At 43.0% G+C, this 21,532-nt stretch overlaps 1 protein-coding gene across 1 annotated transcript in view; it reads left to right on the plus strand.

Moving 5' to 3' along the window:
- LOC137522201 (carcinoembryonic antigen-related cell adhesion molecule 1-like) overlaps positions 1 to 21,532 on the plus strand; it is a 44,064-nt gene that overhangs the window by 7,375 nt on the left and 15,157 nt on the right. Inside the window, exons 3-8 of the mRNA XM_068242233.1 lie at positions 3,257 to 3,535; positions 5,430 to 5,711; positions 12,044 to 12,337; positions 13,641 to 13,877; positions 16,302 to 16,586; positions 20,952 to 21,083. Coding sequence (XP_068098334.1) covers positions 3,257 to 3,535; positions 5,430 to 5,711; positions 12,044 to 12,337; positions 13,641 to 13,877; positions 16,302 to 16,586; positions 20,952 to 21,083 — 1,509 coding nt within the window. The remainder of the gene's footprint in view (positions 1 to 3,256; positions 3,536 to 5,429; positions 5,712 to 12,043; positions 12,338 to 13,640; positions 13,878 to 16,301; positions 16,587 to 20,951; positions 21,084 to 21,532) is intronic.

Genomic DNA, 21,532 nt, shown 5'->3' on the forward strand with positions numbered 1-21,532 from the left:
GCACGACTTCTTTCTGTTAAGCCATTCAGATGCAGCCTGGTTTTGGATGCACCGCCATTTCTCCCTACTGTGATTGTAGTTTTCGGTTTATGATCAGCAAAAATCAATCAAAATTATTGATGTGACCAGATGGGAAATCTCCGTCTTTGAGGGTGGGCCAGAAGCAGCAATAAATTGTCAGCTCATGGAGTTGCTTTGCAAAGAGTGGTGCAACGCTGCAATCCTACCTAATAAAATAAAAGTGTCCCTGCGTCCCATGTCCCTGTGTCAGTGCTTTTGCGCTACTGTACATGTCCTGCACTGACACAGCCGTTGGGACAGGGCGCAGGATGCGCTAGGAGGCGGGCCGGAAAGCCGGGCGAGTGTGCAAGCTTGTGCAAGCAGCAGGCGGGAGCGCGCGCAAGCGACGGGCGGGCAGGCATGCGAGCGGCGGGCGGTTGCGTGCTGTGAAGGCAGTGACAGACCTAGAGCCCGTTTTTAAACTGGCTTAGATCACTAGTTTAAGAGTCCATGCTGAAATCTATTAAAAATCTATGAGCCATATGCAATTCACTTTTTCTCCTGAGGTTTCTCCTAAGTGATATTTTTACACCTTGTAATAAAATGCCTTTTAAACTACTAGCAGGCAAGAAAATACTCAAACATTTGTATTACTTTTCCCCCAATTTTAGGTACTTTTTCAATTGTAAACTTTTTAAAAGTTATTTTAACCACTTAACATCTCAGTCGTTTTCAGCTTATGCATCCGAGCAATGTTCACCTCCCATTCATTAGCCTATAACTTTATCACTACTTATCACAATGAACTGATCTATATCTTGTTTTTTCCGCCACCAATTCGGCTTTCTTTGGGGGGTACATTTTGCTAAGAGCCACTTTACTGTAAATGCATTTTAACAGGAAGAATAAGAAAAAAAATGAAAAAATTCATTATTTGTCAGTTTTCGGCCATTATAGTTTTAAAATAATACATGCCTCCATAATTAAAACCCACGTATTGTTATTGCCCATTTGTCACGGTTATTTCACCATTTAAATTATGTCCCTATCACAAAAAATCGCGACAATATTTTATTTGGAAATAAAAGAGCATTTTTTCCGTTTTGCATACAATACATCACTATTTACAAGCTTATAAAAAAAATAGAGAGAAATATTTCATCTTTACATAGATATTTAAAAAGTTTAGACCCTTAGGTAAATATTTATGTTTTTTTTTTTTATAGTAATGTTTTTTTTTGTTTTTTTTTATTAAACATTTTATGTGGGCATTTTTGGGAGGGTGGGATATAAAAGTGTTTAATTTGGGGAAAGATTGGTGTATTGTAATGTTTTTGAGGATTTTCTTGTAGTTTTACTTTTTGGCCACAAGATGGTAATCTCGATTTTTTTTACATGACGTCACTCTAAGCGTACAATGTACGCTTAGAGAGACACAGCTTCAGAAAGAGCGAAGCTTCCGAGAGAAGCTGTCGCTTTTTCAGCGGGGGAGAGGAATCAATGATCGGGCTCCATAGCCCGATAAATTGATTCCGTGGCTACCGACTCCGCGGCCGGGAGTGCGCGTGCACGCGCGATCGGCCGCGGGAGCGCGCGGGAGCGCGCCTGTCCTCCTTGACGTTTTTATACGTCAAGGAGGACAAAGTGGTTCAAGATAATATGAAACAAACCCCAATGAGTTCTGGGTCACCATGAGCTTGCTGGGTAGTCTGTAACTCGGGGTGTTTCAAGTCCTACTCCATGGAGCCACACTAATCCATGCCATGCACTGATGAGGATCAATAAGTCTGAAACAGTCTGTATGCATGTTGGATAAGTGTGGCTCTGTAATATTAACAAGCTGACACATCATTGCATTCCAGCTGATCTGGAGGTGTGTTTAGCTCACAGGGACAACAATAGGTGATTTGCATAGATTCAGCAGTGATGCACTGGGAGAAATCTCTGAGCTCACACCAACCTGAATTATTGCAAATACTTCCTGTTTTAAGCAAACTTTTGTTCTTCAACTTACAGACCCTGCCAGTTGAACCAGCAGGTGGTGCTCTAAGCAAACTTTTTATTTGTAAATTTTAGTTTCTTTCCGATAAAGGAGGGGGAGGGGGAGGGGGGTGAATACCTTTCAAACTAATATGCAAAAGATAAAAGACAAAACAAAACACAAGAAAAAACACACAATGCATACAAAAAAATGCATCCCCTTTAATTTTTCTTAAAGTGGATCTGAGATGAACTTTTACTCATTGCATAATTGTGTTCCTTTCCTATTGTTTATAGGGCATTTCTCAAGCCAAGTACTTTTTGTTTTTGTTTTAATACTCTAATTCCCTATACACTAAACAAGCCTCGCCCCCAATTTTTCAGAGAGCCTTGGCAGTAGCAAGGGCTCATGGGAGCTCAGTCTGGGCAGGAGGAGGGGAAGGTATTACTAGCCAGAGATTTCAGAGGCAGAGGGGAGGTGGGAGGAGGAGGGGGGATTAGGTTTTTTTCACAGAAGATGCAGATAAGCTTGCCTGTTTGTAATGTTTACAAAAACATGGCTGCTGTCATTGTATCACAGGAAGATATAATCATATTCTATTGAAGCTGTTTGCAGCTAGATTTGCTGTTTAAACCATCTAAACTTTAGATAAGATATATATACAAGTTACTTGTTATAGTTAGTTTTTCATCTCGGATCCGCTTTAACTTTCTTGAGTATTTTACCTCTATGGTAAGGAAATGTATTAAATGTATGTCTCTAAAGACAAAGATGTCAAACACACTTTAACAACATTAGTCTGATCTTCTATTCACATTACTACCAGTAGCTTGCCAGGTCAAGGTTGAGTTTCTCGGAAGGCCACAAAGGCCTGGGCCTTCGGTGGCTGCAGCCCGAAGGGAGGCTGGACATTGAAGAGGGGCAGCTGGACATGGAAGAAAGATTACTGCACAGGTAGGAGGAGGCGGCAAATTGAAAGAGTCTGCAAAATGGGAACAACACATAGAAGAAAGGTTCTGCTGTCCAAGAGAGCTGTATATAAAAGAGAGGGGTTGCTGTGCATGGATGTAACATATTGATTTAAGGAGGAGGGGGGGGGGGGGGGGTCACTGCTGCACATGGATAGGGAGCAACAAGAATGTTGGCATAGGGGCACTAAAAGTGTAAACGTATACTTTTTCATTTTTCATCATCCTTATTATTATGGTTTTAGGCTACATGTTTTTATTCAGTACTATGCTTGTAATGTAAAATGTTCAATTTTTACATTTTCAGCTGCTCTCAATGCTCCTGTCCTTGATGTTAACTCCACCTCCCATCGATTTGTTAGTGGTACATATGTGAGGCTCCACTGCAATACCAGCAGCCAAAATGTGACTGATTATTCATTTAAACGCGGTGGAAAGGATATTTGCAAAGAGCGCTATGTGACCTGCAGGGATTCCTACCTTTACTTCCAGCCAATGAAAGCAGTGCACAATGGAAGCTACACCTGCGCCATTGGGAATCCCACCACATACAACACCAGCAACACTCTGCAGCTAACTGCAACAGGTGAGAACAGGGAGGCTTCAGGTATGAAGAATGACATACCAGGTGATATGAAATCAGCGAGCCTAGCAATTTCTGTACCTGAGAAGTTGAGTAGAGAAGTCTTTAAGCACTTGTGACCAACACTACAATATATTCACATCATAAGCAGAGTTCCCCAACCCTGTCCTCAAGGCCCACCAACTGTACATGTTTTGCAGAAAACCACAAACATGCACAGGTGAGGTAATTAGTGTCTCAGCAGAGCTGATTAACTATCTCTGTGGATTTCCACAAAACATGCACTGTTGGTGGGCCTTGAGGACAGGATTGGGGAACACTGATTAAGGCCATTGTTTTGGCAGATTGAGCATAGCCTCTAGCATGTGCCTATTCACATTATCCACAGGGATCTTTATAGGATTAATCAGAAATGTCCTCCCCCAATGCATGTTCTGTTCTCTCTCTGTACCATCCATAACACCCACAGAGCTTGGCAGATGAAAGTGATGCTGAAGTAAGTAGCATCTAAACTCTCCCTTGGTCCAGTGATTATTGTGGTTGTCCTGTACTTCTGCTGCCAGCCTCCTCCAGCTTTGTCACTCAGGCATACCTCCCAACTTTTGAAACTTGAAAAAGGGACACTAAGACACGCCCCTGCCTTGCCTTTAACCACGCCTTAATTTTTCAAAACCCACACAACCCACCAAGTTAAACACCACATACATTTTAAAGCACACCTGTACCGAGACAAAGCAACCCAAAATAAGCACAGAAGTATGTTCGTGCTGGATCTGTTTACCTCTGTGCAATGTTTGTTCCTTTCCTTATATCCCCCCCTCCCCCCCCCCCCCCCCCCCAGGTCCTTGTAATCACTCCTTGGAAAAAAGAATTACTTTTGGCTAAAGTCAAATTGTCAGACAGGAAATGGTAAGCTTGCTGCAATGTTACCTTTTACCATGCTCACTTCCCTTCCTCTTTTCTTCAACATTCTTTCCACCTCAAGACAAGAGGAGGGAATGGAAAGGTGATAGGAGGAAGCATCATACCAAGTCTCGTTTAACAAACACAGTAAAAATGGGGCTTTATATGAACAAATATTCGTCTTTTTATTTCTTCATATCAAAAAGTCTTCACAGTTGCGGACACACAGGTAGACAAAATTTTCAGAACTCCAAACAACAACCAAATCGACTGCCTGACACGTGTTTCACGATCAAAGATCGCTTCCTCAGAGGCATACAGTACTTCCGCATCAGCGTTGACGGTGGTGATCTTTGGACTGTGTCCATCTGGTATTGGTCTTCATATCTTTGCAGATTGCGGTCTGTGGTCTTTATTTGGACTCACATGTGATGTACATGTATACTGTATGCCTCTGAGGAAGCGATCTTTGATCGTGAAACACGTGTCAGGCAGTCGATTTGGTTGTTGTTTGGAGTTCTGAAAATTTTGTCTACCTGTGTGTCCGCAACTGTGAAGACTTTTTGATATGAAGAAATAAAAAGACGAATATGTGTTCATATAAAGCCCCATTTTTACTGTGTTTGTTAAAAGTGATATCTGATTAGGGGTGGAACTTTACTGTGAAGTTTTATCTGTAACGTGTTGCATCATACCAAGTCTACCTGTTTCAAACTGCCTACCCTTTGCAACAAGTTAAGAAAATACTATCTCACAGATCATTTCATATTTTTTTCCATTCATTCATAAATTCACAAATCTGACCTTTACCCAGCTGTCTCCACAACAGGTGCCCCCCTGCCTACAGCTTAGCCTAGCTTAGCTCCAAAATATGGTCTTGTGAGATCCATGTGTTTTTTTTTTTTGGGGGGGGGGGGTTGTATTATCGTTCATATTTTATGAGATATTCTATAAACAACACAAGCATTTTTTTTTCCTGTCTTTTACTTGATAGAGCCAGTTTCTTCTGTAAAACTGACCAGTGACAAATCAGGTCTGCTGTGGCCAGGAAGAGATGATGTGGCTTTGTATTGTGCTGCTGAAGGTACAAATCTCAGCTACTCCTGGAGCCTCCAGGGGGCACCACTGCCCCAGGATCCCCGATATGTTCTCAGAAAGAATAACTCCACGCTCAGAATCAGTCCTGTCAACAAGAATGATAATGGGGCCTTCACGTGTACAGCTTCAAACTGGATAAACCATAAAACCAGCAAACAGCTGGTCCTGAACTTGGCTTGTGAGTAGTTTATTTAAATGTGTACTGTGCCATTTATATTGAGTACTTAATTTGAGTAAGGTATAAGCAATACACACTTGCATTGCAATGCTGGTAAACCTAATGATGCAAAGCATGTTAGGGTATCTACTGTATATATCTTGCTGGATCAAAATACCTTAGTTTTTCTGTTAAGGTCCCAGCTCAGCCTCCATGTTTTAAATATAGCTTTTATATATCCTTTTCCTCCTCAGATGCTTTGCCTCTCAGTTACTCCCTCACTGGTTGCCCAGCAAGCAAAGGATACAGATGAAACCTTGCTTGATAGGCAACCAGTGGGGTGAGTAACTGAGGACAAGCATCTGAGAATCAAAAGGATGTATACAAGTTACAGTATATGCCATTAATTTCCTCCTTATATCTAGCCTAGCCGCGTACCATTGCACACAGGATTTTTTTTTGTGCCTTGCTATCACCTCCACTGGAACTCTCTTCTTAAAAGGAACCTAAGGTGAGAGGGATATGGAAGCTGCCATTTTTATTAACTACTATACAATCAGTGGTGCTCATCCGGATTCTGGATATCCAGGTAACCCGGATATCCGAACTTTTTTCAGCTATCTGACCGGATTTGGATTCCAGATACCTGGGCCAAAATCCGGATAGCTATCTGCAGATAGTTGGCCTGAAATCTGGATATCCGGATCTTGAGATACTGTAACTAAGTACATGACGTCCAGGACGTCATTGAGCCAATCAGAAGGCTCCCAGCAGAAGCCCTAGCAACCAATCACAGGAGGGAACCCTGGCCAGCCCCACCTGACCTCATTGAGCCAATCAGAGGGCTCCCAGCCTAAACCCTGGCACCCAATCACAGAAGGGAACCCTGGCCAGCACCTATGTATAATAAGGAGGGCTGCCATGACGAGACATATCGTCCTTGCTTTGTGAATGCTCACTGAGAGACATGCTCCAGTGCTGCTGGCCTAGCAAGTGCTTACACAGTGATAAATCTAAAGTCGTTCAGTGATTAACCCCTTCACTATCACTACACTATTGTTATATTGTTAATTAGACTAGCTAGCTTGATTTCATTCAGTGAGTGACAGTCAGAGTGTGCGCTCCAGTGCTGCTGGCCTAGCAAGTGCTGTACACAGTGATAAACCTAAAGCTGTTCAGTGATTAACCCCTTCACTAACACTACACTATTGTATTGTTAGGTAGCTAGCTTGATTTCATCCAGTGACAATCAGAGTGTGTGCTGCAGGGCTGCTGCAGGCAGCTGCTATGTGTCTGTGTGTATTTTGTGCACAGACCAAGCCAGCTGCTGCCTGCTTGCCTGCTAGCCTTAGCTACAGTATAGTTTAGGTTAGGGAATAGGATTACTGTGTTATTCTGTAGTTAGTACTGTAGTACTGCAGTCAGTGCTAGTTAGTTGTTAGAAACTGAGTAGTAGTACTACTGTGTTAGCTTACTACAGAACTGCTGTGCTGCTGAGCAGTGCCAGTGTAATGATAAGTGTGCATTAGTGTCTTCTCCTCTGCTGTCTGACTGTCACTCGGCACATGGCACTTGGCATGTGGCACTTTGCATGTGGCACTTTGCACTTGGCACTTTGCACTTTGCACTTCGTACTTTGCACTTTGCATTTGGCACTTTGCACTTTACACTTTGCACTTTACACTTTGCATTTGGCACTTTGCTCTTTGCGCTTCACACTTTGCACTTGGCGCTTTGCACTTCTTTGCAGTTCACACTTTGCACTTTGCATTTGGCACTTGTCACTTGGCACGTGCCAAGTGCCAAGTGCAAAGTGCAAAGTGCCAAATGCAAAGTGCAAAGTGCCAAGTGCCAAATGCAAAGTGCCAAATGCCAAGTGCCACGTGCCAAGTGCCAAGTGCTAAGTGCCAAGTGCAAAGTGCCAAATGCAAAGTGCAAAGTGCCAAATGCAAATTGCCAAATGCCAAGTGCCACGTGCCAAGTGCAAAGTGCCAAGTGCAAAGTGCCAAATGCAAGGTGCAAAGTGATAAGTGCCAAATGCAAAGTGCCAAATGCCAAGTGCCAAATGCAAAGTGCAAAGTGCCAAATGCCAAGTGCCACATGCCAAGTACCAAGTGAAAAGTGCCAAATGCCAAGTGCAAAGTGTCAAATGCCAAGTGCCACGTGCCAAGTGCAAAGTGGCAAAGTGCAAAGTGCCAAATGCCAAGTGCCAAGTGCCAAATGCAAAGTGAAAAGTGCCAAATGCCAAGTACCACGTGCCAAGTGCCAAGTGAAAAGTGCAAAGTGCCAAATGCCAAGTGCTACGTGCCATGTGAAAAGTGCAAAGTGCCAAATGCTAAGTGCCAAATGCAAAGTGCCAAATGCCAAGTGCTACGTGCCATGTGAAAAGTGCAAAGTGCGAAGTGCCAAATGCCAAGTGCAAAGTGCTAAGTGCCACGTGCCAACTGAAAAGTGCCAAGTGCCAAATGCAAAGTGCAAAGTGCCAAGTGCCACGTGCCAAGTGAAAAGTGCAAAGTGCCAAGTGCCAAATGCAAAGTGCCAAATGCCAAGTGGCAAGTGCCAAGTCAAGTGCCAATTGACAATGCTAATTGACAGCCATTTTTTTGGGGGGGGATTTTAAGTCCCCACATCATCAATTAGTGTTCCCCTTGAAAAATAATGATGCTACATGCCTCATTTACCCTTAAAAACGTTTTAGAAGCAATTTAAAGGCCACTGCCGGTTTTGCTATCCAGATATCCGTATCCACCCGGATACCCTGGATATCCGATTTGGATTGGAAATTTTGGAACTCAGATTTCCGACCCGGATTGGATATCTGGGTATCCGGATCCGGATCCAATCCGGATTTTGAAAAGGGGTAGCCGAGCACCCCTGTATAAAATAACAATAATATTTCTATAGCACTTCTCTCTCATAGGACTCACAGCACTTAGGCCCTGTTTACACTTAATCAGTTGGTACACATTTTTATTTTCTTTCCTTCTCCATAGCAGTGCATTGTGAAAAATATTTCAGTTAAAATGTGTTAAGTGTGAACTGAGCCATGGGAATTACTATGAAAATTAGCTCTCCTTTCAGCTATAACTGAGAGCAACTGATTAAGTGTAAACGAGGCTTTAGGCTCTCTCAGATTCAATAGTCGGTAGTAGAATGAAGTATTAACACAACAAAAGTTATAATTCTGCAAATGCCTGACTGAACAGGTGGGGTTTAAGTCAGGATTTAAACAAATCCAGAGATGGAGCTGTCCTGATCAGCTGAGGTAAGGATTTCCATAATTTAGGAGCAGCATGACAAAAGGCTTCGGGACCAAAAGTTTTCAGGTGGACTCTGGGCATGACTAGATTATTATATTGATTGATTGATTATACCAGTTGTCCTTAACCGGCAACCCTGCAGATCTCTTTGGCATTAGTAGTGTCTGTATCACACCTGTTCAGGGTCTATGGCTAAAAGTATCATATGCAGAGGATTAGCAGGATAGCCATGCAATGTGCATTGTTTATAAATAAATACATATGTTTGCCTCCATGTATGGTCATGTTCAGACAAAGCCTAAACACTTACTTTCTACAGCAAGCTTAGCATCTGTCCTAGGCCATTTTATCTGGTTACTGAACCATCAGTATGTCCAACTACAGTAGCTATCCATGAATTACATGCCTCTATCTTATGTCCATTTTGTATCTGTTGCTCAGTCTCAGGGCTTGCAAGGCAAGCTGGAAGGTAGGGCTGGTTGGAAGGACCGAGAAGGAGGACCAGTAGGGCAGACAGGAAGGAAGGGCCTGCAGGGAGTGCTGTAGGGTACGGCTGGTAGAAGGGACTGGAAGGAAGACTGGTGGCATGTACTGGAAGGAAGGGTTTGCAGAGCGGGCTGGAAGGAAGGGGTGGCAGCCAGGAGGGACTGACAGGTCTACATACCTCCCAATATTTTGAGATCAGAAAGAGGTACACTTAAGCTACACCCTTGCCATGCCTCTAACCACGCCCCTGACACACCTCTACACACACATTCCATACAGATTTCATGAGAAAAATGTTGTTTTATAATTTAAAGCTTACTGGTTATTTCTATCCTGGTTCATTTTCCTTCATATTAACATTTCAAAATAAGAAATATGTCAATTTAAAAGATGGGAATAAAGTTTAGAGTCAATTTAACACAAATTTTAAGTAGAAAAATACATACATATTTACATAAATCTGTACATGAGTTCCAAAAATAGGGAGAAATGAGGAAGAAAGAGGGACAGAAAGATCTGGTTCCCAAAGAAGGAATGTCCCTCCAAAAGAGGGACAGTTGGGAGGTGGGAGCTATGGGTCTGATTGGTGAAAGGGCTGAGGACTAACTGAAGACAGGGCTGACTGGACAGCAGAGCAATGTGTTTTAAACAGCAGGACAGCTGCTGTAAAGACAAAACAGCACTGGATGCTTTCTGGCCAGGGTTACAACCCTGGCCCCACATGCCAGTGCTGTGACTCTGACCCCCGCCGTGCGCAGAAGAGAACAGAGGTGTGTTACCAGGAGAGCTCCCCATGGGGAACAAACACACAACACATACCCAGGCTTATTTCGTCATGCCACGTAACCGTTTAGCTGGGCTTTGAGGTTTGGTACAAGGTTTGGGTTAATGCTCTTGGGAGGATTTCAGTTAATACACAGGTAAGATTGTTTTCTTTTTTTTTCTTATTAAAGGACAACTCAAGTGAGAGGGATATGGAGGCACCCATATTGATTTCCTTTTAAATGATAGCAGTTGTCTAGCAGCCAACCTGATCTATTTGGCTGCAGTAGTCTCTGAATAACACCAGAAACAAGAATGCAGCTAATCCTGTAAGATTGGACAATAATGTCAGAAACACCTGATCTGCAGCATGCTTGTTCTGGGTCAGTGATGAGATCGTAATCAGCTAATTATGATTATGCGGAATTACGCGTCATTTTTCGCAATTACACCTATACTTCACTACGAATTTGTAATCCAATTGGCTTTGTTTAACCTTTTCGAGACCACGTGCATTAGATTGTACGCCGCACTTGTGGCTGTTCTAGCCTGATGCGGCGTAGAATCTACGCCGGCCCGCAATTTCCGCTCCCGCCGCGATCCTGCGCACTCGGAGGGGGAGATTAAGCTGTCATATGACAGCCGACATCTCCCCCGAGTGATCAGCAGGCATTGCGTATGGCTGATGATCATGTGATCACTACGATCGCCGTCCGATCGTAGTGATCAGTTTGACAGCTGCGGCGGCAGGGGGGAAAAGAAGAGGATCCACTTACCTCCCTGCCGTTCCCGCGACGATCGGCACCCCCCTCCGCTCCGGCCAGCATCTCCGCTCCGTCTGACGTCAGCGCCGGGTCCCGGCTTGATGACGTCATCAAGCCGCGACCCGGAACTGATCATCAGACAGAACGGAGATGCCGGTCGGAGAAGAGGGTCCCGTGCGGCTCATCGCTGGAGCCTGGAAGGTGAGTGAAGGCTGCTGGCAGAAGGGGGAGGCACAGGCCACCATGGGGGGACACCAATCTAGCCAGCCAAACACAGGATCCGGCCGCCTGACCCCCCCAAACGTGCGCACCCCCTCCCGCGCAAAATGCCTGGTCCTTAAGGGGGGGTAGGCGGCCGGTCCCAAAAAGGTTAATCATTCATCATTAGCAAAGCCCCCATGCATGCTATTGCTACCAAAATTGCTACATATATTAAGGAGATTAGTGGGTACCAGTCAAAAAAAATTTTTTCAAAAAGACCTTGTAGTTTTTGAGAAAATAGATTTTAAATATGCAAAGAAAAATGTTTTTTAAACTTTGAAAAATGACAAATTAAAAACCATTTTTCTTTGAATTTTTTAAATCGATTTTCTTAAAGACCACAAGGACTTTTTGAACAATTCTTTTTCTTGTACCCTCTATTCTCCTTAAGAAATGTAGCATTTTTGGTAGCAATAGCATGTATTGGGCTTTGCTATTCACTGCCAAAGTCGGCACAAAATTACACAAAAACTACGGGTAAATTCATGCATAATTATGAATGCTCACAATTACATATGAAATTAATTAAACTTTCCCCCGAAAATTTTGCATTACGATTTCGATGCGTAATTGCAAGTTACGATGCTTAATTACCAATAGGCGTAATTTCTGCTCATCACTATTCTAGGTCTATGGCTAAAAGTATTAGAGGCAGAGGATAAGGAGGATAGCCAGGCAACTGATATTGCTTGAAAGGAAATAAATATGGCAGCCTCCATATCTCTCTTGCTTCAGTTGCTCTTTAAAGTCCTTTTGTAACATTCTAACATCTTTTTATCCAGTGGTCATGATAAGTCTTGCTTATTCTTCTGATTTGCAGCTGAGGTCTCTGCGGTGACTTTGACCAGCAACAACTCAGGTCTTCTCTGGGATGGAGAAGATTCAGTGTCTCTAAACTGCTCAGCTGTAGGATCAGGCACTGATTTCCTATGGAAGTTGAATGGAAAAACAATACGTCAGGATTCTCGATATCGCATTACACAAAAGGGCTCTCCTCCATCCTCCAATCTCACCATCAGTCCTGTCCGAAAAAGTGACAGTGGATCTTTCTCCTGCACTGTATCCAATAAGATTAACATCACCATGAGCAAAGAACTGACACTCCGACTTGCCTGTGAGTAATGTTATCAATATTTATATGTCAATGGTAAAACAGTGCAGGTCCACAATCATAAAAAGGATTAAAAGGGAACTGAAGTAAGAGGTATACCTAGGCTGCCATGTTTATTTCCTTTTAATCAATACCAGTTGCCTGGCAGCCCTGCTGGTCTATTTCTCTGCAGTAGTATCTGATTAACACCAGAAACAAGCATGCAGCTAGTCTTGTCAGATCTGACTTTAAAGTCTGAAACAACTGATCTGCTGCATGCTTGTTCAGGGGCTATAGCTAATAGTACTAGAGGCAGAGGATCAGCAGAGCTGCCAGGCAACTGGTATTGCTTAAAAGGAAATAAACATGGCAGCCTCCTTATACCTCTCTCTTCAGTTCCCCTTTAAGGAGAATGATGTCAAATCACCAAACGGTGTCCAAAGCTGTCTTAAACGTGTTCACCATCACCAATATAGGAAATGAGGCTTACCCGATACTAACAGCTCACATTATAAGGTTGTATATAGGCTCAAGACACTTCCCATGGCGGTAGTAATTATCAAAGGAACATCAAGTCGTTACTCCCAGGCAGGAAATTCCACAGGTGGTAGCAAGAAATGTATGAAAGACAACAAAGGCAGTGCTAAGTGCAGACTGCTTTATTCCTAAAATAGGATAAAAAAGACTAAAATAGACTAAAAACAAACACTACGGGGCCCATGCATAGGGAACCCCTGTATCAAGATGTGCATGTGAGTTAACCAAACAATAGAAAAGGGTCTATAGGTGCTAGGGGTTCTACTAATCAAGGATTCAAAGGGGGAAAGGAAACGCAACACAACCCCTACGGGTGGCGGTTTTTGGAAATTTTGTGCACCCAACAACATGTGAACTATCTGCACAGAGTTTGTATCTTCACCCTGTGCCTGCGTGGGTTTCCCCAGGCACTCCGATTTCCTCCCACATCTCAAAAATAAATGTTAATTGGCTTCCCCCTAAATTGGCCCTAGACTACCCTACATACACTACACATTGCATACACTATATGATACATACATAGACATATGCGTATGGTAGTGATTAGATTGTGAGCTCCTCTGAGGGACAGTTATGTGACAAGAAAAAAAAAATATTATTAATTTATGAAGCTCCAACATACTGTGGAAGATGTCGGCACTATATGAATACTAAATGATAATAATAACAACCTTTGTGTAAGAAAACTTCATTATTTGTTTATCAGAGAACTTCCAGGTAGACCTGTATGTTTGTGATGACTATGTGATGACACATTCAACAGAGCTGGCCTCACTTTCATGCTTTACAGGGAGACCAGAAGGAGAGATCCGGTGTTCTGTAGAGCGAGATCGGCATGGTGTGGAGCTGGACTGTTCCTGGCCAGGAGGAGAACCTGCTGCTTATGTGACGCAACACTTCAATGGAGTAATAGTGGCAGGAAGGGACAAGGTTTCCACCAGTTTTCCCCAATATATTTTACAAGGAAAAGAACTCATCTGCCGTGGAGAACAGCTGGGAAGAACGTCCGAATGTATTGTGCAGTTTGGTGAGATTCTTATATCATTGCTTTAAAAGCCAAAACGGTGGTGTAGTAGATAGCAAGGTGGCGTACTACAGCATCTGCATGGGTTTCCTCCGAGCACTCATGTTTCCTCCCACATCCAAACATACGAAAAGTTTATTGTCTTCCCTGCCTATGTGGTGGTTTTGTGAATGTTTGTATCATGTTTACAACACCTTACTATCAGTGATGGGCTTCCGAGTAGCTACCTACTCATAACTACTCGGAAGCAAAAGTTAATTACAGCACCTGAGGGGCTGGGTGAGGGAGGGTTAACTTACCCATGCTGTCATCTGCTTGAATGCGCTCCAATCACATCCCACGTTGTGTTCCAAGTCACGTTTACGTGACTACCACGCTTTCTCCTTCCGGGTTGAAGGAGGAAGCGTGGTAGTGACGTGAACACATTTTGGAACGCAATATGGGATGCGATTGGAGCACATTCAAACTGACGGCAGCATGGGTAAGTTAATCCTCCCTCACCCACCCCCTCAGGTGCTGTAATTAACTTTTCAGTTCTGAGTAGTTACGAGTAGGTAGCTACTCGGAAGCCTATCACTTCTTACTATGAAAACTTGCATGGCTCTGCCAGTTGTTACTACGACTGAAGTGTATACTCCCAGCTGTCTGTAGGATCTCTCCTCTCTGTGGAATAAATGTGTCATTTGAGTATAGCCAGCAAAAACTGAAGAGGTCAAAATGGATACAATAATTGAGGAAAATGAGACAGAGTAAAAGCTTCTGAGTATCTTCAACTCCACGTCGTATTAGGCAGGAGCAGGGGCAAGAAATGCAGCAAGGGATGCAGCCGCAGGGGGGGCAGAAGCCAAGGGGGCCCCCATCCTGTGAGGCTGACAACTAAGGGCAAGGAGAAAAAAAACGTTCTGCTCTATGCATAGTTGTTCTAATGACTGCATCTGCTCAGCCACTGATAGGGAATAATACAAAGATTTGAACACAGTCCCCCCCCCCCCCCCCAGCCTTTTTACCCCTCCCCAACTGCTGTGTACTGTAGTGATGCTTAAGGGAGACTGGGCACGGAAAGAAGGTGAGAGGGGGCCCCATCCAAAGTTTTGCAGGGGTGCCCCGTGATTTCTAGTTACGTCCCTGGGTACGAGCATAACTACAGAAAAGGCCCAGAGCTGTAAGGGGGCCCCAACTACTACTTTACTCCATCCAATTAAGGGGAACATCTTTCAGGTCAGGGGGTCTTGTGGCTAAAATTGTTAATAGGGATGATCGGAAAGAGCAAATTCAGTTCCGCCGGAATTCGCGGATTCCGCCAGCGCTGAATTCCCTCGCTATGAAAATTCCGCCGGATTTTTTCGCAATTCCGCAAAATTCCGGATTCCGGCGGAAAAATTAAAATAATCGCAAATGGAACCTTGTTTATGCAATATGGTAGCCCATAGACCCTATTAACTATTCCCTTAGTCCTTTTTCTCCTTCCTCCCCCCTCCCTTCCTCCCGGAGGGACTCATCTTCCAGGGAATTGTAGTATTACAAACGCCAGCTTACACACCTTGGCCGGGAATTGAACCCAGATCTAGTGCTTGCTATGTAGCTCTCTTCACCACTATACCACCACCAACACTACATGCTGAAGCCAGCCTAGCATGTACCATTATGATATATCCAAGAGAAAAATTAGCTTGCTTAGGGAATTGTAAGATTTCAAAAGCCAACTCACATACATTGGCCAGGCCCAGGAATTGAACCCAGGCCTACCACTCTGTAGGCTGCTATCCTAACTATTATACCACCAACACAACACACTACAATGCTACATGCTGAAGCCAGCCTAGCATGTACCATTGTGATATATCCAAGAGAAAAATGAGCTTGCTTAGGGAATTGCAGGATTTCAAAAGCCAGGTCAACGGGTTGATTTATAATTTCCAACAGGTCCACTGCAGAGTACCAGCGGCGAGGAGCCCACACACTTTAAGGGGCTGGAAGAGATCCCATGTAAGAAAAGCTTCATATGTACACTATCACCTCAGAAATCCTTTACAGATTTGACTCACAAAATGTACAAAGGTGAAATGATACCCAAAAGGAAAACCAAGAGTAAATAAAGCATGCAACTCTATATCAGCTATTTACCCTTTCACTGCTGTTTCTTTGATCTCACTTGCCTTGTTAGCTCCCCTCAGCTTTTTACCTTTCCATTGCTTAGTGCAGAGACACACATTCAGAATCTGTCAGAAAAAGGGAGAGGGTGGAGCTACACCTGACATCACTGTTGTGCTACCTCCATACTGCTGGTACACCTTATATACAGCCTTTCCTGGCTGGGCCTCAGAATCTCTGAACCCCATACAGGGCTAGTGGTTCGAATGCCCTGACGGTGGAACTGATAATGTGCATACTCTGATTTCTTATTGTGTTATGTTTCTTTTATCATAGAGCCTCCACAGGCCCCTGGACATGATAACAGCTCACTTATAAAAGCAGATATTGGAAGTACAGTAGTCTTAACTGTAAACCTGATCCCTGCATTACCAGCTGAGTTTACATGGTACCGCCTCACTCCAAAGCCCGTCCCTGTACCAGATAACATTAGGCTAATAGTGGAGTCCAGTAGTTTCATGTCCAGACTTCGGATTCGCGATATAAGACCAGAAGATGCTGAGAAATATGAATGCAGAGCGAAGAATATCATCGGAACTCAGTACTTCCTCTTCGAAATAGGTGAGCTAAATTCAATTTATAAGGAGCAACTAAATGCTAAACTATTTCAAGATTTGTAATGTAAAAATGAAGTTGTACTGCCTAAGCATTAAATTCTAACCAAAACTTTAGGCCCTTTTTACCCTAGTGTTGTGTTACCCTATCTTGCCACAAGGTGCCGCAAAAGCAATGAAAGTCACACTTATCTGTTGTGGTGTGCTGGAAGTATCCAATCCGATGCAAAGGCAAAAGAGCGCAACCACAAGCACTGTGTAATACCAATCTATTGGTGACGCACATAGTGTAAAAAAAAATGATGGCGTGTGGTGTGTTGCGTCGCGCATGTACGGACTAACAGGAATCCCAGGGTATCCCAGTGACATACTTCCTGCCCAACAGGAAGTACATCACTGAGTGTGTGTGTGTGTGTGTGTGTGTGTGTGTGGGGGGGGGGGGGGCGTGCTATACATATGACCCTGTCTGCACACTCTGCTGCATGGTCATATGTTTGTCATTTTTGTGTTCTGGTGGGATGCGGCAGGAGCCCCCCACCAGTTTGTTTCCAAAGTAGTAAAATACAATTTTGTACTTTAAAATTTTTGGGATGTTAATTACCTTACCCCACCCCTTTCCATTTCATTGAGATTCCAATAATACTATCCAGCAGCCTCTCTCAGTTTAGTGTTATAACCCCAAGTGCTCAAAGTTCATTATCAGATCACTATTGCCACTGCACATTGACCGGAAGAAGTAGGTTCGGACTCACGAAATGCATCATCACAAGTAAATTCAACTTTTCACAGCTGTCGATCACTGTTACATCACCACTTACTGTTTCCTTCATAATTTTATTGATTTTAAGGATTTTATTACACCTGGGAACCTCTTCATAACCTTCTTACATTGTATTTGGAGGGTGGCAACCAGCCATCTCAACCATTGTTATTTTATCCAAGAAAGTGACCAATTCTACAGAGACATCCCTTGAGCCGAGCGGGGAAAGCCTCCCCCACACACACTATTGGTGGTTGAATTCTGTCAACTCAGGGTTTGTGAGTATTAATTTCAAATTACACCAAACTCCCATTTGCAACTAATCCCACACCATATTGGACTCTCAGTGTCCCTGATTTTTTTTTCAACTTTTATGTTAACCCTATCTCTCAGTTTATAACTCCAATCTCTGTTCATTTTAATGACAGTCAGTTTTGTTGGCAGATTATATTAACGATGACATGTCTTACCTATACACAGATATATATATATATATATATATATATATATATATATATATATATATATATATATATATATACAGTACAGACCAAAAGTTTGGACATACCTTCTCTTTCAAAGAGTTTTCTTTATTTTCATGACTATGAACATTGTAGGTTCACAAGGAAGGCATCCAAACTATGATTTAACACATGTGGAAGTATAGTACATAACCAAAAAGTGTGAAACAACTGAAAATATGTCATGTTCTAGGTTCTTCAAAGTAGCCACTTTTTGCTTTGATTACTGCTTTGCTTTGGCATTCTCTTGATGAGCTTCAAGAGGTAGTCACCTGAAATAATTTTCACTTCACAGATGTGCCCTGTCAGGTTTAATAAGTGGGATTTCTTGCCTTATAAATGGGGTTGGGACCGTCAGTTGCGTTGTGGAGAAGTCAGGTAATGGATGGTCTCTACATGCCTGGTTCCCACCGTAAAGCATGGAGGAGGGAGGTGTGATGGTCTGGGGGTGCTTTGCTGGTGACACTGTTGGGGATTTATTCAAAATTGAAGGCATACTGAACCAGCATGGCTACCACAGCATCTTGCAGCGGCATGCTGTTCCATCCGGTTAGCGTTTAGTTGGACCATCATTTATTTTTCAACAGGACAATGACCCCAAACACATCTCCAGGCTGTGTAAGGGCTATTTGACCAGGAAGGAGAGTGATGGGGTGCTGCGCCAGATGACCTGGCCTCCAGTCACCAGACCTGAACCCAATCGAGAAGGTTTGGGGTGAGCTGGACCGCAGAGTGAAGGCAAAAGGGCCAACAAGTGCTAAGCATCTCTGGGAACTACGTCAAGACTGTTGGAAGACCATTTCAGGTGACTACCTGTTGAAGCTCATCAAGAGAATGCCAAGAATGTGCAAAGCAGTAATCAAAGCAAAAGGTGGCTACGTTGAAGAACCTAGAATATGACATTTTCAGTTCTTTTACACTTTTTGGTTATGTACTATACTTCCACATGTGTTAATTTATAGTTTGGATGCCTTCAGTGTTAATCTACAATGTTAATAGTCATGAAAATAAAGAAAACTCTTTGAATGAGAAGGTGTGTCCAAACTTTTGGTCTGTACTGTATATATATGTGCATATATATATATATATATATATATATATAGATATAGATATATATATTGACCGTGGGTTTCCTCCAGGCACTCCAGTTTCTTCCCATATCCCAAAAACATACAGATAAGTTTATTGGCTTCCCCTTAAAAATTGCCCCTAGACTACAATACATACACGATCCATACATAGACATATGACTATGGTAGGGATTAGATTGTGAGCCCCTCTAAAGGACAGTTAGGTGACAAGACAATATATACTCTGTACAGGGCTGTGGAAGATGTTCGGCACTCTATAAATACTAAATAATAATAATGTATACTACATATATGTAGTGCACCCATAGGTGCAGCTGTGTTAGATGGTTCCTGCTCTTGTCCAACTCCAGTAACACCCACAACCTCCAGTGATACACATAAACCAGCAGTATAATGCTAAGCAATTTAATTGGATCTGTAGACCCAGTAATAAAAATAAAATTAACAATTTACCTTCCAGCAATATGTTCTAACAGATAGGTCATAGCATCTGAACTCACAGTTATGGCAATAATGGAACATCAACAGTTGCTTGCAAAAGAATGCAACAGTTGCGATACAACATTACAATGCAACGCAAAAAAAGTGGTAATGCAGATTAAAACTGCGTTACCGTGCATAAAGTTATTTAGAAGATATGGAAATACAGCCCTTAGGGCTCTTTCACACTACAGGCAGCGGTAAAAGGCTAAAACGCTGCGTTTTGGCTGCTGGCGGTTTTAAGGCGTTTTTAAGGCGTTTTAACGCCAATACATTAGTATCAATTGTAATGAGAAACGCCGCAGTCAACCCTAAAAAAGCTCCTGGGAGCTTCAAAACGCAACGCTCCAAAACGCAGCGTTAAGTGTGAAAGGTAAAATGAAAGTCTATGGACTTTCATTTTACATAGGAAAACGCCAACTTCGGCCGTGGCGTTAAAACACCGAAAAAGCCCTCTGGTGTGAAAGGGCCCTTAGAAAACGGCACCACACCAAAATATATATGCAAATTACAAAATTATTTATTCTTAAATGTACAACACTACAGTTCATTAAAATCAATTAAAGACGGAAAGGCACCAAACCAATTATACATCTATATTCATATGTTGTCAATATTTTAATCATATATTGTTAAATATTTATAAGAAATAATAGCCGTCGAGACGCTCAAAATCTGAGCTGTCCTAGGCTAAGAACCCGGGTTCTGTACCAAGGCTAAAGCAAAGTGCATATAAGTGCAATCAGACATATGCTAAAACACATATATCAACGTGTATACAGTAAACCTTAATATAATTTGCCATAAATAACACCTCATAAATATATAAACTGTGACCAATAAACTTAATTCTGAGTGAGAACAGACGTGACCATATTGAACACTATAAAGATAAGATAGCCGCAATACTTAGCAGGACCAAGGATGAAAAAGGGAGACTTGCAAAGGATGCCGAAAAGGGGAGCCCCCGGTGGACTACTCCCTGGAACAGCCGTGCCTTAGATCGCAGCACTGTACAGTGATAAAAGATGGCGGTTTCACAGTCTAACAGTCTCTGAGTGGCGATCGCCGCTGGGAGACTGATGGTGGAGTCGAGTTCCATCATCCAAGCGGAGATGCATGCGCTTCAGCATGCGCGATCTCTTGCTATCCCCGCCCCCAGGACTGCACGACGATCGGCGGTAGTCGGTCCTGGGGCTGCCGCCACCTCCTTGCCAATTGGCACGGAGCGGTCATAGAATGGTTAATTGTTTTTCATCTACTTCATGTTCAATAGATGATATTTTTCTAGTACCCTATATGCGGTTCGGTGCAGTGTTTTGCTGGGCCATGCTTTTTCTGTGTAGTTATTGAAGTTTATGCCTTTCTGCACACTCCAGGTAATTTAATCAATTAGTTTGCATAATCCTGGGACTGGTGATTGTTTATTGAGGATGGCGCTTGCCATTGGTGTTTTCTCATGAAACTAGTGTCAGTCTGCTCTCTCGGAATTCTTTCTCATTGAACATTTTTTATTCTAGATTCCCCAGTGGAAAGTAATCCTTCAGGAGGACTGAGTGGTGGAGCGTTAGCTGGAATCGTGATTGGAGTAATATTTGGACTGAATATCATCATCTTCACTACCGTGTACATCATACTAAGAAGAAGAAAAAGTACGTATGTATAGTCTGTGTTTTTGGAATATAAATATACATAATGTATAAAAGAGCTGGTTTCCCTGCACTGAAGCGCCATTTCTTTAGGGAGAAAAAGATAAACAAAATAAAGACAGCCTAGGTATTAATATTTTTTATCACTGTACATACATGTTTGTCTGATCTTGGGTACACTTTAGGGCCCTTTCACACCGAGGTGGTGCGGTGCGGTATTTTTACCACATCCCACCGCTGTGCAATGAAAGACTATGGAGACTTTCATACTGTAACGTTACAGTGCAAAGCACAGTTTTCACTGCACCCCCAATGCAGGTCAAGAACTACGTTACCGCCCGGGTTCTGCGTCGAGTTGCGGCGGCCCGGAAGTCATGTTAGTCTATGGTGATGCGTGGATTTGTAAAAATTCACCACAGCAATGTCACGGCGCGCATGTGCAGAAGCGTATT

This window comes from Hyperolius riggenbachi, chromosome 6 (assembly GCF_040937935.1).
Source record: "Hyperolius riggenbachi isolate aHypRig1 chromosome 6, aHypRig1.pri, whole genome shotgun sequence".
NCBI classification, from domain to species: Eukaryota; Metazoa; Chordata; class Amphibia; order Anura; family Hyperoliidae; genus Hyperolius; species Hyperolius riggenbachi.